We start from the raw sequence: 16,985 nt of genomic DNA, 5'->3' as shown, positions 1-16,985 counted from the left end.
AAATCCTGGTGTTTGTTGGCTGGCAGAAGAAACCCTCGTGCATCTCATCACTGGACCTAGGGAGTTAGGTAGGCAGAGAGCTGTCCTCTTTCACAGGTGCAGGAGCGAGCTTGGAGAAGGACATTCTGCTCAAGGTCATCCAATCATGGGTCAGCAAAGCTGGTGGTCAAACTAAAGTCTTCATCCTAACCGCTGTCAGCCACTTCGACATCTCCTGCCCCTGCCCCTGTCCTACACGGGGGAATCTGCCCTGCAGGGCCATATCAGCTCTGCAAGCATCCATCAACCTCCTCAGCCAGCCAGCAGCAGCCGAGATTGGCCGAGGACACTGGGTCCTATTCTTCTTAACAGATCTCTAGAGGGTAAAGAGCGGCACTCCCACCAGGCAGGGTCGATGTCTATCAGAAGGGCTGGAGGGCGGCCAGGGCTTTAGGGAAACAGCGGCCACCGGAGAGTGAGGAAAGGCAGCCTGGCGGCAGGGCAGATCTCCCAGGAGAGTCATGATGCCACACCTGCCTGCCAGCACAACTGCCACAGACATGACCCGTCTGCAGGGTGACAACCTTCCAGCACACCTATCAGACACCACATGCATCATCAAGATTCTGGAGTCCACCAGAGCCCAGAAATGAACCAGGCTAAGCCTCCTCCGCCTCCTCCTCTTCCTCCCACCACCTCATCCAAGGCTCCTCCCTTCTGTGGAAGCTTCCATGGCCCAGTCAGTAAGTGGAGGAGAAGAAGGTCAGCAAGGCCAGGTCAAAGGGCAAGGGTGATCATGCCCTCAGAGACAGCTCCACATGTGTACCTGGCACTAACAGTTACCCTCCCGGAAGGCACCAGGCTGCCTCCCAAAGGCCTCGGGTGGGCCTGCTAGTCAGCCTGCAAGCAACGCGCACAGCCAAACTTAGGCACTGCTCCCCACCCAGTGACACTCCTAACAAAGCAGATGCCAGGCTACCAGGATGGCTGGGCCACTCCTGTTCTCTCAAACAGTCTCAACTCAAGCTTCTGTCTGGACCCACACACAGCTGCTGTGGAAAGTGAGCTCACTGGGCCAAGTGGGAACAGTTACAGAGCCCATTCCCTGCTGCCAGTGGTGATAGCTGACCGACAGAGTTTGCTTTATGGACATCTAGTTGGGCACAGAAGAGACTGAAATTGGCACAATACGAAATGATGTGCTGGTGTGTGGTCCTGAGCTTGGAATTACCAGTCCAGTTTCTGAAAAGCTTCCCCTGGTGGTATTTCAGTCAGGGGGCTCCAACTAGCACATTAAAAAACAGAGGGACAAGCCGGGCGATGGTGGCGCACGCCTTTAATCCCAGCACTCGGGAGGCAGAGGCAGGCGGATCTCTGTGAGTTCGAGACCAGCCTGGTCTACAGAGCTAGTTCCAGGGCAGGCTCCAAAGCCCACAGAGAAACCCTGTCTCGAAAAACCAAAAAAAAAAAAAAAAAAAACAAAACAGAGGGACAGAGTCATCCTCAGACTACAGAAGCCCACCCTGCCCTTCCTCTTAATCAAGTTCAGCTCTGAAAATGCACAGACCAAGCCAAGACCGCATATCCTGTCTGATGGGCTTGCTTGCGTGTGTATGTATGTTTTGGTTTTTGTTGTTTTTCATTGTGTGGGGGTTTTTTGTTTTTGTTTTTGTTTTTGTTTTTGCAGTGGAGGGGGTGAGCCAGTCACTGCAGGTAGAGAGTTCTCTCCCAGAGATGTCACGACAGGCCTCGCACTGAGAAACTAGCTGGGCAAGTGTGGGAAATCACAGCACAGCTTCAGGGACGATGAACAACTACACTGGTCGATGGCCTTAGCTGTGTCTGGACACCAGAGGCAGCAATCACTCGGGCTGGAGGTGGGGCCAGCACAGAGTGCCCACCGCACACTGTGTCTTCCTAGCTCTCCCCCCACTCATCTCTAAGATCCCCCAATTATTTGTATGTCCAAGGCCTGTCTTTCCTCTAAAGTTGGAACCCAGGCATGAGGTGCATGGGGCCCTTTTACTGCTCTCTAACTGGGGTCCTGTCTCCTGTCCTCCAGGGGAGACCCCAGTGTCACCCTCCTAAGAATCAGTCACATACCAAGCATTCAATAAATAGCTGGGAAATGGATTTTACTCCAAATTCAGAGACAAAAAAACCTCAGCCAGAGACCTCCTAACCTCCCAGCTCAGTTTTTAAAATAGGCCTCCTATAAAGAATGGAAAATGGGGGGGTTGGAGAAGAAACTTTATTAGTTTCTAAATATAATTCCTGACACCCTGTGGAAAAAGTTTCAGAAAGCTTGGCATGTGGAGAGTTGTTTCTGGTCTGATTCCAGAAGACGGTACAAGGGTGTTGTGTGGCTGCACCCCAGCTATGCATGCAGAGACACACCCCAACTTACTGGTGAACACAGTGCACAGGACCCCAGTAAGGTGAAGCCAGTGAGGGCAGCAGAGCACCCCTGATGGCCTTGGGGAGGCATCACTGGTACTTAGATTCCTCAGGGCAGTCGAAGTGTATGAGGAGAGTGGGGGGCTCCTCAGCCATACTCAACACTAACCACTGCTTTCCCCAGGAAACTCCAATCTGGGACCTCCCAGTATCTCCCCCAGCTTGTGCCAGGAGACGAGGGGCCAGCCATCTGTAACTGGTGTGGACTACAGTGAGCATGTGGGACTCTGGGAAGGCAGGTGCACACCCCACCGTGCCTGCACAGGCACTGCACGGGGCACAACTGGAATTCAGGCAGGTATGGCGTTCTGAGAAAAGCCCAGTGATGAGGCTGACCCCAGTCGGGAACTGCCCCCTCAGAGTGCACCAGAGGCCTGTGTGCATCACACCCAGCCCTCCTCCCAAGACAACCAGTGAGCCGAGCCTCTAAGGAAAGTTCTAGCTGCAGAAAGTGACAATGTGTGACGTGAAAGCTGCTCAGAAGAATGTACAGAATCCAAGGACACACGATGGCAGAACACGCATTCCCGGTGCAGAACGTGCAGTAAAACGTGCATCTCACCTAGCCAGGACACTGCTGAGTTCCACCAAAATCCACCAAGGGAAGAGGGAGAAAAGGAAGTAAGATGACTTTCCAACTGTCCTTTCTTGGTGAGGGAGGACTGTCCACCCAGAGACATTATTCCCACAACAGAACAAGGATACAGGGATTTGAAGGCAGGTCAACCCAAGTCCTTCTGGCCTCCATTAACTGGAGAACCTTGTCTCGGACTGTCTCTTCCAGTCTCAGAGGTGGAGTGCAGCAACCAGCTGCCACACCAAGGGTTCTGCTAAGTAGACCCTGGGGTGGGTCCAGTTTTCATAACAACTTGAAGAGTTTGGAGGACAAGAATGGAATGGACCTGCTACCACCCAAGTACTTCTGAGATTGCTAAGCTGCTGCCTAGGGAAAAAAGCTGGGCCTCTGCTTCATGCCCAAGAGCATCCTCACTTAAAGCTGAGGCCTCCATTATAAGCCTTCCTCCTTTACCACCCTCTGCCAAGGCCCAGCAAGGCACCTAGCACTCACCTGGTCCTTCTTGCTCTTGTGTGAGGATGCCACATGCGCCAGGTACTGGATGACTTTCTTGGTGTTCTCTGTCTTGCCTGCTCCAGACTCACCCCTGCCAAGAGAGTTGAGGGAGTCCTCGGTAAGATGCGGCTATATCCTTGGCCTCCACCCCTTACAGCATGTCCTGCTGTCTACCATTCTGCCCTTCTGTGGGTACCCATGAGGAGCCAACAGGAAGGAAGGGGCACAGCAAACCAAATGTGAAGCTCTGCAGTTCTCCCTGTCTGCTTCCCATGGCCCACCAGAGGCCAGACAAAAGCCGATTCATAGCCACTGCCTACCCTGCTCACTTGGCAGCCTTCAGAACCAAATGTTTGAGACATCAGGGGGAGGCAGCTGCTGACCTAGGGGCCAAAGGCACTTATATGTGTTCCCCTGAAATAACCCTATGAGGTGGTTTCCTTATTAAGATGGACAGTAGCCAGTATCAGCCTACATCAGGTATGGAAGGCCACCATCCCCAGTCGGAAGGCATGTGCCATGCTGGAAGTTCTAGAAAAGCCAGCTGGTGCCTTTTGCTGGAGCTTGTGGTGATCCTCTGCAGTCACCCATCCACCCTCGAGTACCACTCCTTTAAGAAGCCTGACAAAGGCCTTAGCTGTGACACAAAAGCTGACTTGGACCACTGGGCAAAAGACACACAGCCCTGAGTCCTGTCTTGGGGCAAAAGGAGGGACCTGAACTGGAGCCTATCAACCCCCTTCAACTGGATAAAAGTATTCATTCCCTGAGAATAAGAGTAGGGGTGAGCTCAATCCCCAGCACCACAAATACAACTATCAGAGCGATAAACAACCCCCCCAACACACACACACACACACACACACACTCATAAAACACTTACGTGCACAGAATGGACTGGTCTTCTCGGTCTGCAACAAAGAGGAGGACATCAGGTTACCTCAGGAAGAAGAAACCTGCCCCTTCCCACCTCCATGAAGTGTTGTCAAGACAAGGAACAAAGACTTATATGCTGCTCTGGAAGGGACCCTTGAAGACCTTCAACCTGAGCTGCCTATGGACATCCCTTAAGAGGGGCATCTGTAACGTCAAAGTCCCAGAAAGCTGCCTGCCGAGTCCAGGCTGTACACACATTGCCCACTCTATCCCAAGAATATCAGAAAACAATGCCCATGCCAGGCTCCCAACACTGCCCATATTTAAGCAAGGAATACTGTTTAAAAAGCCAGAAATCAGAGCAGGCAACATGACAAGGCCTAGTTTGCACTGGGACAGTCCCGGTATGGGATGCTGCCTCAGAGAGACAATGAATAGCCTTCTCTGAGCCCCATGAACTCCTCCGTGTTGTGGGGCAGCCCATACGTAAAGGACACATGTGAACCCACCTGCATGGTGCTTGGCCCACGCAGGACAGACAGTAATGACAAGATCGAGGGATCCAGCAATCATGAACAGCTTCTGACAGTGTCTCTGAGGTCCTGCCCTCTACACCAGGGGCAGGAGCTTCCAACAGCCACCACTCAGCAAGGAAGGATGTGAATGTTCCTTTTGCATGTGGGGATAACTGCACACTGAAAGCTAGGGGACAGTGCCCTGCACTCTGAAAGCTAAGCTGGTCACATTCCAAGACAAGCTACTGCCCCAGGTGGGTGCTGAGTGTCCCACTTTAGACCCTATAGAGTCAGAGCGTTTGGACCCAGCATCGTGCTATTTGGTAACATCTGAACTACACTCGACTGTGGCTCTCCACAGCACAAGGTACACTGGCGACTCACTCCTCTTTGTGATTATTTTGATAAACACATACAACAGCTCTGGTGCTGACCCTGTGAGTACAGTGATCTCCTGAAGGGCCATTATCATCTCTATGATAGAGTAGCAGTGGCAGAGGGGGAAAGCAGGAGAGAGCCAATCAAGGGGCACTGGTGGCTACTGGTAGAACCAGCATTACCAGACAGTAGATGCCAGCCATTCATGAAGGGCACTCCTGGCTCTCACTCTGCAGGGCCCCGTGTGACAAGGTGCTCAGAGAATGACTCATGGCTTTCTGTGTGTGGCCTCGGGTCATGGAATTAGCCATCTAACACCAGACTGACCAGGCAGATGACCTGCCTTCCTGTAGGTGAGCTTTCTAGCTGGCCCAATCTCAACAGCATGTAGGGCTGAGTACACACTGCCATCCCCATTCTGTCAACTGGCTGAGCAGAAGGGAAGGCTGGACTCCAAGACAGGAAGCCAGAAAAAGGAAGCCTTACACCCGACAGGGGCAGCAGCTGTCCATGCCCTCAGCTGCAGCCTTCACCCTACTCTCAAGAAATAACCACCAAGCCAGGCACTTGGAGGTCGAGGCAGAACTGCTGAGCACTGAAGGCCAGGGTGAACTGTATAGCTGAGACAAACCAAAGGGTGAGAAAAAAGAAATGCCTCAGAGTGGGAGTACGGGGAGCCCCACGCTTCGCATCCACACAACACTATCTAACCTCCATGAGAACCACTCAGCAAGAAGGCAAGAAGCAGGCACTCAACCTTCCCACACCTTGCCCTGTGTTTCCAAAAACATTCATTCTTCAAAGCTGCCAGACAATGACTGAGAAAGAGCAGAGCCTCGACAAGACAGGCAGGGATACAGGAAAAAGCAAGAGGTGGCTGGACCGGGCTGAAGAGAGCCATTTTCACTCCTTCCTCCCCGACAGCAGTTGCTCCCTCCATGAGGTTGGAGCAAGCATTTCTGTCATCCCAGGCTCTGCCCTCCCCCAGCAGCTCCCTGTGGTTGGTCCCAGCTGTGGCCGCAGGCGGGCATGTTTAGTCAGTCACCCCTCCAGAGCAGGCAAGAATGTACCTGCGTGTGCTGGCGAAGCTTGAGCAGAAAGGGCCTGGTGCTACCATAAAAGGAAACATTCCCCATTCCTTCAGAAGGAACTGTTTCCCAGGACTGTCCAGGCCCAGTCCCTGGATGACTGGAATTCCTTCAACTGTGTGAGGAGGAGTCAGTCTTCACTACTCAACAGGAAGTGGGGTGGCCAACACACACGGACACACATGCACACAAATGCACAGAAAGAGACATTTGGGCAGCTGTGTTCAGTCCTATTTACACAGAGAAGCACACTTGCATACACACAGGTGTGCCCTGGTGCATAAGAATGTGTACAGACACATGAGCAGGAACATGAATGTGTAGAGCAGCACACACTCAGATACTTGTGTGCAAAGAGATCCACTGAGCGCACGAAGCAGTACGCAGACACGTGTGTAAACAGATCCACAGCGCATGTATGTACTTAAGCACATACACATACACAGAGACCTGCAAAACAGAAGGTTCAGCCTACCCGCCACCCTTGCCCTTTCCTCTCCACTTTCAGAGGCTCTTTCTGCCACCAACAGTCCAAGCACAGACAGGTTCAAAGGAATCCCAACCTGCTTTGCCAGACTCCGCTGAACTGCTTTCAAAGAAGAGCCACCAAGAGGCCACCTCCTCCCTTCAGGTGAGGGCACCCAACACTTAGCGCCACACAGCCAACTGCTTAGAGTGACTCACACAGGGCCTCTTAAATCCTCAAAGTCCTTACAACCCTTTCTGGAAGTTTTCATTCCATCTCCTGACCTCTTGGGTAGCCAAAGGAAACCCTTCCCAGTCAGGTAAGGCAGGAGGTAGCTGGCGGTGTGACGGCCTGATTTGTCTAGCTTTTTTTTCTCAGTCATTTGTTTGAGATGTGCCCAGGCTCAGAGCATCCCTTACAGATAATGGCATCAATTCCCAGAAAGTAGTGGGCTCTCAGCCTGAGCCAGTTCACCCTGCTGCCAACCGTCCTGTGCTCTGGAAGAGACTCTCCTTGGTACTAGTGCCAGCAGTCCTGCCTCACTCACACTGTCGGTCTTAGTGGCTAAGGACACGCAGAGGCCAGCTGAATGGTCAAAGAGTTTATCTGAAATGCCCTTTTGTCCGTCTTCTACCTTGGGGCTTGGGAGTTAACAGCCACCAGCATAACCGTATTCAGAAGCACAGGCTCTGAACCACCAGGACCCCATCTCGTCCCGGGCCACACCACAGAGGATGTGGGCTGACACAGCACTGAGTTTCAACATGGTTGCTAGAACTCCAGCAGCAGCAGCCTTTCCTCGGTCAGAATCTTAACAAAGCACTGAGCAGAGGACAGTGGCTAGCAGAGGGCAGTCTGGCTACCGCTGCCCATACACCCAGAGCAGTTAGAAAGGAAGCCATTAGCTGTGCCCCTGGAGCCCTCTGGGAATGAATGCTCAAGGCCCACTCAGGATGCTGTCCTTAACCACCCCCACACTCTATCTCCAAGCTCCTAAAGAGCCTTCCAGAACCACAAGAAAGGCTCTCATGAGTGAAACACGCAGCAGCCAGGCTCTTCCCGCCCTGAGCTGACTTTAAACCCAGAAGCTGAGTCCATGGAATGAGGTCACAAGCTGATGTGGCCACCCTGAGTGGACAGGTTTCTAGCTAGCTCAGAAGAACACCTGAGGCCTGGCTGCAGGTGTTCCATCCCAGGCATTTAGATTCCTACACATAAGGGGTGGGGGTTGGGGGAAGAAGCTGTGCTATGGCTCACTTCCTCTGTGAGAGGAGCTATGGCTGATTCTTGTCCATAAAAGGCCGTGAGGCTTCAGACTACTAGCACAGTGGTGACATCAGCCAGACAGGAAGTACAGGAGGAAGGGTGCAGGCTGCTACTAGAACTGACTCATGGCCAGGCTCAGAGAGTGTACCTCCCAGGAGGAACTGTCTTAAGGCCACAGCTGGGTGAGTGCCCTGCCTGAGGAACCCCCACCTCGAGGTCTACTGGGTTCTCTGGGGCTGAGAAGTGGATAGGGTCAAGGTAGGCCAATAGTGGATGGCAACAGAGTAGGCAATGTGCCTCCCTGAGTCAGGACCATGACAAGCAGCCTGCTTCCAAATGTTCTCTGGAGCCGGGCGGTGGTGGCGCACGCCTTTAATCCCAGCACTTGGGAGGCAGAGGCAGGCAGATCTCTGTGAGTTCGAGACCAGCCTGGTCTACAAGAGCTAGTTCCAGGACAGGCTCCAAAGCCACAGAGAAACCCTGTCTCGAAAAACCAAAAAAATAAATAAATAAATAAATAAATAAAATAAAAAAATAAAAACAAACAAACAACCAAATGTTCTCTGGAGAAATTACACAGCGGACCTGAGGGTGGCTTACTGTGTGCAGACTGTGTAGGCAAGGTGACTTCTGCACTGGGTCACTCGAGGCAGACACTGAAACTCCAGAGTCAAGTGTCTGGATATTGTCTGGGTGTCAGGAAGTCAAAGCACAAAGGATTGTGCAAAGCATATAAAATGCGGGTTCCAGTTCAAAGTTAGAAGTGGGAAGGCCTTAGTGTAGCCTGAGGAAGCTGATGATTTGACTCAAGCAGGCCTTTGTCCCACTAAAAACCCTACAGGCTAGGTCTAACCTCTCAATGCACAGAGGCCAGAGCCACGCAGAGAGCGAGCCACAATGATGATAGCAAGCCTTCGAGCAGCTCCGATGTCATCTCCCCAGCCAGCCCAATCACAGCCTGGGTGACAAGCACTTGGGAAGCAGACAGAAAGGTGAGAATAAAGGGTGCAAAAACCACTTCCTACTTATTACCAGAGGTTGCAGACAGGCTGAACAGAGGTCTTCTAGCCGTTTCTAGCAGGCAGCCCTTTAAAAAGGAAGCCCCTTGCCAGGGGCCCATAAGCACACAACATAGGCCAGGACACACAGGCAGTTGCTCACTCAAGAGCAATCCCTACTAGAGATAAATGGAGTTGCCTGTGCTTCTCTGCAAGACCTAGTCCAAGAAGCCTGGGCCCCAGGTGCAAAGGGCGGGAGTCAGGCAGCCCTCCCTGTCAGGCCCTGGATGATTGGAACAAAGATCCAGGACTGACTCTAGACCTTCAATGTGCTAAAAGTGAGTGAGAGCCCAGACCTTCTCTTGGCCAGATGCACCAGCAAAACTCAGGAGCACAAGTGAGCTATTTCCACTTCTCTGCTGGCAAGGCTGAGAGCAAATGTTTTTGACTGGCCCCTCACCTGGCACAGGTGGCTCCAACAGGTTTGTCGGGTTGGAAATTCAAAACCACCTGAATGCCCACTGCCCACGGCAAATGCCTTCAGGAAGCACCCAGTCAGCTCTGCCTTGCTCAGTGGCTCCCTACTGGATCCTGGACAGCTGGTAAGGAGTCACGGTGGAGCCAAAGTTGATGGCTCTGCAGAGCTGTGCTCTTGGGGAAAGAGAACAAAAGCAAAGTAGGACAGACAGGAGCCAGAGAGACCGAGTCAAGCAGGCTCAGAGAGAGCTGATGTGCAAAGGGCAGGCACACCAACGGCCCTGGATAAGCTCAGGGAGAAGAGTGAAGAGAATGACAGTGGGGGTGCTCTGGAAGACGCCCTGACCTCTAGTAGCCTTGCCAGTCTAGTAAAGGGTATACTGGAGACTGCCAGGAGGAACATGCACAGCCACAGGAACACAGCTGCACACCCTCTCCCTTCAGCTTGGGCCTCAGCACTACTGTATCCTGGACCAGCTGAAGGTGGACAGACAAGACTATGAACGTGTGTGTGTGTGTACAGACAAGACTATGAACAGTTGTGTGGATGTCTGCTGTCTGTCTTCCTGACCCTAAGCTATACTGTCTGAATGCTTAAAACATCATATGTCCTAGGGAGTCAATCCTGAGTCAATACCCCGGGGGTCAAGATCCAGGACCCGCATGTGTGCAGGTTGCCCACTCGTTCACCTCTCTTTGGCTTCAGGGAATTATTTTTGTTCTCATCTGATAGCTTCACTCCAGAAAGCCAAGGGAAAAGCAAAATGTCTCTCTTCTCTCAACAAAGCACTGTCTAGGACATACCAGAACACAGCCCCAGGTCTTGGGAAAGGAGGATACATGCTGGTACAGCAACACCGACAGCAAGCAAGCATGATCTGCCCACTGGATTTTACGGTAGATTGTTTTTAAGGTAGGTTTTGCTTATATGTATGTCTCATGTGCCTGGTGCCCTCTGAGGCCAAAGAGGGAAATAAACCCCATAAAACTGGAGTTACTGACATTTGTGAGCCACCATGTGGATTCTGGGGCTCAACCCTGGTCCTCTGGAAGAGCAGCCACTGCTCTTAACCACTGAACCATCTCTCCAATCCCTACAGGTAGATTTTTTTATAGTTACCTTTTTTGAGGGGTTGAGGGTGGGTGGACTAACAAAACCATAGGGTCAAGTTTCCAATTACTCTCAAAATAGCTTTGCTGGCCCAGGTCAAAGCATGAGGGGAAGGGGACCACTGCTGAGCTAGATGGGAACCGTAAAGCTGAGTTGTGAAAAAGGATCACTACTGGCTAGCGATTCAGCTCAGCAGGTTACTTGACTCGCAAGTCATCTACTGGGTTCAATCCCTAGCACAGAAAAGGAAAGAAACCAGCAAAAAGGACCCTCTTTAGAAAGAGGAGCCTAAATGTGAGGATGATGAAACTGACGAGATCATAATACAGTGGCTTGCTCCAGGAACAGACCTGCCACCCAGGGAGCAGTGCGGAGGGAGCGGCCTCCTAGCTCCAGAACTGTGGGAGAAGTAGGTAGGAAGCTTGTGTGTCTGTTTCTCTATTGGCCCACCAGCAACAGGGGACAGACAGAGGGATGGATGGATGGGCAGATGGACGGACAGATATATATACACACACACACACACACAACCTGAACAAAGTGACATCCTCCTAGAAGACCCACAGAGACCATTATGAGCCCAAGGCCTTACTGCTACAAGACTGAAGCCCCTCTGGAGATACAGAGAAGTCAGTCTGAAGCCCTCTGGAGATACAGAAGTCAGTCTGAAGCCCTCTGGAGATACAAAAGTCAGTCTGAACCCCTCTGGAGATACAGAAGTCAGTCTGAACCCCTCTGGAGATACAAAAGTCAGTCTAAAACCCTCTGGAGATACAGAGAAGTCAGTCTGAAGCCCTCTGGAGATACAGAGAAGTTAGTCTGAAGCCCTCTGGAGATACAGAAGTCAGTCTGAAGCCCTCTGGAGATACGGAAGTCAGTCTGAAGCCCCTCTGGAGATACAGAGAAGTCAGTCTGAAGCCCCTCTGGAGATACAGAGAAGTCAATCTGAAGCCCCTCTGGAGATACAGAGAAGTCAGTCTGAAGCCCCTCTGAAGATACAGAAGTCAGTCTGAAGCCCTCTGGAGACACAGAGAAGTCCGTCTACGCCTGTGGTTCTGGGGATAGCACCTGCTCGTCTGCCAGTAGTGGCAGGACCAGGCACTGGGAAGATCCCACGAAGGCTGTGTTTCAATCTCCTACTGCCCGATCTCCAGGGACCTACTGCAGGTCAGCACTGCCCTACAGCCACTCCTGAAATTCTGAAATTCTTTAACCTGGCCATGTCAGCTGTGTCAAACTGAAAGGCAGAGAAAAACAAACTCTATCATGGTGAATGGCTGTGCCATAGCCAGGCCAATCAGCAAGTGAAGAGGGGGAATCCTACTCTATCTGGGCCAAACTCCACATTCTTCCCAGAGATAGCTCTCAAGCCCCGTTTACAAGGCTTCTCACTCACTATACCTAAGGCTGAGGGGCCAGCAAACGCTTGGCTATAGCCTACAAAGTGCTAACTGGTTTTCTAACCCCATGCCTACCCCCAAAGTTCCAAAACACACTACCTCTGTGTGGGACCCCCCGATATTGAGCTGGGGCATCTGATACCTCTGGGTGCCAATCAGCAATCCTCTACGCAGGACCTGTGTCTGCATGAGTCTACAGTGTACAACACACAGGAGGCACGAGGCTGGCCCTGGGCAAGGACGATGTCATGCAGGCACGGGGCATGGCCCTCCTCAGGGAAGCCACACTGCCTCCTGAGGCACACGATGAGGTACAAAGCTGACTCCGACACCTCCCAGCAGACAGTGAGACCTTTATGTGAGAAGGCTGGCCAGGATCTGGCCTCCTGGTTGTCACATTGCTGCTTAAGTGGAGTCTGCGCATCTGTGGCTTCCCACTGTTCCAGCTCCAGAGTTGCCACTCAAGACCTAAAATACTCTCCTGGCCCCTGAGGAGCTGAGGACTTTTCGTTCAGCAGACCCTGGAACCAGTTGGGCAGATGGAAGAGAGGTGAAGGCAGGTCTCTCTCTCACCCCCACCTAACTGTCAGGCTGGGAAAAATTCCTCCAAGGACTAGTCAGAAAAGAAGAGGGGCAACAGTAGCCATAACCTCCTGTTCAGAGGCCCATGGATGACCCATCAGCTAACGCATCTGAGTCCACCCCCTCACATGTGAGCCAGGGGACCATGCTAGGATGGGAAGGGGACACACAAACCTCACTGTCACTGTTGACCCAGCACGGTCAGTCAACCACCAAGAGAATGTGCACATCCACTGGGCACTGGAGTAATGTTCAGTGACCACCACTTGCAGGGCAGCTTCCAAAGAGAAGCCAAGGAGGGATGGAGAGGAGGGTAGCACAGTGCAAGCCAACTCTGCTGGTTTCCCAGAGTGAGCCAGACCTGGCGGGGAGCTAATACGCGTAGCTTCTTTTCTACCTACACTGGGAGATAAGTGAGCTCAGGCCGAAATCTCTCACTAACCAGATGAACACTCTTACCAACAAGGCCCCAGAGAAGGCTGAAAGCACCCCTCCCCCAGCCCCAGGGATCTGCTGCCTGATTCCCACCTGAAGCCCCTGTGCCCGCCCTGGGATGCATCTGCACCCAAGCTGGGGGCAGCAACACAGGTTCAAGTTCTCCTAAGGATCAAATGCCTCTTAATAGCCAAGAAGGCAAAAAAAAAAAAAAAATACATGGAGAGCCAGAGTTAGAGTGGTAAGACGACCACGCAAACACAACCTTAATTAAACCCAAGGCTGGAGATTAAGACAATAAGCAAAACTATGCAGGCATGTCTGGGCTGCACCACAGCCACTTATTATCATAGGCCGGCCAGCTTTCCCATGGTCTCTACCTCCACAGTGCTGTTCCCTGCCACACCAGCCTCAGCAGCCACAACTTCCGTGAACTCCAAGACACCTGACACCTGTTGACACTGCACTGGCACCAAGTATCGGCAGCAACAGCTTGCCTTTAGTGCATCTATAGCCCCAGATCTGTCAGCAAACATGTCTTTTCTATCCATCTGGACTGCCAGGGCCTCCAGGAACAGGATAACCCTTTTGGTATCTTGGCGTTTGCTATCACCTGTTTGCGTGGCCTAAGCTGGAGATCATCCACTCCAGTGCCCTATCCTGTGCTCATGGCAGACAATACCAATCTATCCCAGAATTCTTTTGAGATTGTGTTTCAAACCATAACACTACAGGGTCCTGACAACTGTTGATTAACCAGAACTAACAATCAGAATAAAAGAGATCTATAAAGCTTAGTCTAGGGGTTTTCAACTGGGGACAATTTTGTCCATCAGGGAACATCTAATGGAAGTGACTGGGAATATTTTTTGTCACAAACAGAGAGAATGAAAAGAGGCCAGGATACTACTATGCATCCTACAGTATCCCAAATGTCATATTTGAGAAAGCCTGGCTTAGTCCGGCAAACAGGTAAAGTAGCTTATAAGCTACCATCCAAACCAGGATAAAAATGAAAGAGCCACAGACAGTAACCAAGACAATATGGGCAAACCCAGCACAGAAGGATTCGAAGACAAGGACGGGCCCTGGGAGGAATCGAAAAGCTTTTCTCATAAAAGTTCCCAGACAAAGCCACCAACTACCCTATTTGGCAGAATAAACGCTAGTATGTCATAAGCCACAACCAACTCAGGAAGGAAATTTTTGTGTAGTTCTTGGGGGAGGGGAGGGGAGGCAGAAGAGGAACCATCTGGCCATACCTTTTAAGACATTAGGAAGGGACAAAGCAAACCTGCCCCCTCCCCCACTGGGTGGGCAGCAAGCCCTAAGGCTTCACCCCAAAACAGAGAGTAACAAGCTCCAACAGCCTGAAGATCAAGGCTCCACCTACAAAACCTGGCTTAGGGTAAGAAGACAGGGTCCCTTTCAGAAACACTCTCTACTGGTGACCCGTGGTGTCACAGGCAGGCTTGTGTGACTACCTTCCTTCACACCCCCAAGAACAAGACATCCACTGCTAAAGGCTTTGTGGGCCCACTGTGTACAACAGCTCAGAATGGGCTTAGTAGGTCCACTTAGCGGCTAAGGAGTTCCAGCAAGTCCAAAGCAAGAAGCCAAGTGGGGGCCTCTTGGGCTCAGGGTGGGAAAACATTGGTCCTAGCGATTGCACAGACCATTCCTGAAGCAGCACGGGCTGGTAGGTCCCCACACTGACAATCATTCCCTTCAACTGATCTTGCTGTCATGGTCCAAGACACCTCCTTCCCTACTGCGGCTGCTCTGCCTCGGACAAGATTATCTATCTCTTTCTCTTAACCATTTCCAGTCTGTGTGACTTTCAGACATCCTTCCCCAAACTTGCTTCTTATGAATAAATGTAAACCGGTTAACTCTCTTGGAAAAGAGCCCTACGGTTATCTGCTGAGAGTCTGAGAGTCCAGCTCCAACGACCGGCTGCTGGAGTTACTCTCCATGGCTCTCCCATGACGGCCCAGCAGGAGCAGCTGAGATCCTGGGGGAGAATGAGAACATGCCCTGCTCAGGAAGACCCCAAGTGCACTCTTCACACTGCGTCACTGCAGAGCCAAGGGAAAGTGACTCATAACCCCCAGAGACAGAGACTCAGACTCCTCTGGAATCTCACAGAATGTTCTCCCACCAGACTGCTCTCGTTAGCACTTTCAAACAGACATCCTACTTTCAAACCAAAGGGCTGGCTTCCACAAGGAATCCTGATAGATGTGAACATAAGCCAAAGGCTAGGCCAACTTGCACATCCTGCCTAATTAATAACCTGGCCGAGAAATACCCTGTGCACAGTGCCATTTGAAACTACTAAGTCGGGGCAAAGCTAGTACAAGGGGCATCACCACCACTGCCCAGATGGACTGTGGTGCTTAAAGAACAAAAGATGCGAAAGAAACCACTATCAAAACAAGACGGCCACACTGTTTGGGAGCTGTACCTGAGCAGGATTGCATATGCCAGGGACTTGGTAACATTCTAAGAATATGAGGCCTAGGTCATTCTGAGCAGAGAAAATAAAAGTTTAAAATGCCTGACTCCAGCAAAACATTGCCAGGCTCTGGTGCAAAGCCTGGGGGAGCAGAGGGCTCCCGAAAGTAGCAGTCACTCACCAAGCACTGCGTGCAGGTGGAGCAAGTGTGGAGCCCTGAAGCAGAAAGGCCTGCTGGAGAAATGCATGGAGCTCCCTGAGTGGGGGGAGGGTGGCCCGATGGTTCTGTGTGTGTCCACCCTTAGATCTGCAATCTTGAAAAGTGGTCAGCTGACAGGCAGAGGCTCTGACAGAATGGAGGTTAAGAGGACAGCAGTACAGACAAGGAGCTGAAAAGCCAGACCTAAGGCCAGAGCAGTGCGGGTAGGAAGAAAATAGGATCAGAAACAGCAACAGAAAGAACACTTTCAGAGTATGCTGACGTCAGGCATGGGGAAGCGCAAGACAGGGGATTCTGAGTGCAGGACCATCCTGGGCTACATAGTGAGACACTGTCTCAGAACCCAAAGAACAAAAACAAAAATAAAAGTGTTGGCTGAGCTGGGGAAAGGGGTGAGGACAAGAAAGTGTGTGGTAAGACTAGGTTCCAGCATCTAGTAGCAGTGAGGTCAGCCTGGCTGGCAGCGATCAGGGACAGCACTAGTGCATAGCCAGGCACTGATGGCAGAAACCACTCCAGGGGCTCAATGGAAGGCCCAGGGCTGAGGATGAGCCAAAAAGGAGTGCCCACAAGCAAAAGCAAGAGAATCATGGAGACAGCCAAGTAGATGAGGAGAAGGAATCTAAGGGAGCAGACCTGAAGGAAGGGTGGAAAGTGGGAGACTGCCCCACACCAGGAAGAGGGGAAGAAGTATGGAGGTAATGGGTGTGTCCAGGAGAAGGGATGAGTGAACAAACATCCTCCCAAAGCACTTTACTGTGTCAGGACAGAAAACACAGGTCAGTGCAGGGGTGCAGCCACCAACTGAAGCTTCACATGTGTTCTCTAAGGGGACTGCACTCCGGTGTGTTACCAGCTGTGTGCGAAGAGCACAAAAGGAAAACGCGGAGAAAATGAGGAACGGATCCGAAAACTGATGAGGGAAACTCTCCAAAGGATGAGTACGTGAGAAAACAGTCAGGAATTGTAGTCTTTAAAGTTTCTAGAACGGTCTATTAACATATAAGCATATTGGGGCTGGAGAGATGGCTCAGAGGTTAAGAGCATTGCCTGCTCTTCCAAAGGTCCTGAGTTCAATTCCCAGCAACCACATGGTGGCTCACAACCATCTGTAATGGGGTCTGGTGCCCTCTTCTGGCTATCAGGCATACACACAGACAGAATATTGTATACATAATAAATAAATATTTAAAAAAAAAAAAAAACA

At 51.5% G+C, this 16,985-nt stretch overlaps 1 protein-coding gene across 2 annotated transcripts in view; it reads right to left on the bottom strand.

Annotated features, from left to right (window-relative positions):
• Myh9 (myosin heavy chain 9) overlaps positions 1-16,985 on the bottom strand; it is an 83,338-nt gene that overhangs the window by 32,819 nt on the left and 33,534 nt on the right. For both annotated transcript variants that reach the window (XM_057791243.1, XM_057791244.1), the window contains exons 4-5: positions 4,392-4,419; positions 3,506-3,599 (exon numbers count right to left, since the gene is read on the bottom strand). In XM_057791243.1, the coding sequence (XP_057647226.1) occupies positions 3,506-3,599; positions 4,392-4,419 (122 nt within the window). The remainder of the gene's footprint in view (positions 1-3,505; positions 3,600-4,391; positions 4,420-16,985) is intronic.

Source organism: Chionomys nivalis, chromosome 17, assembly GCF_950005125.1.
Source record: "Chionomys nivalis chromosome 17, mChiNiv1.1, whole genome shotgun sequence".
Lineage (NCBI taxonomy): Eukaryota > Metazoa > Chordata > Mammalia > Rodentia > Cricetidae > Chionomys > Chionomys nivalis.
Note: the sequence above shows the minus strand (reverse complement) of the source record. Positions and strands in the feature narration are given on the sequence as shown.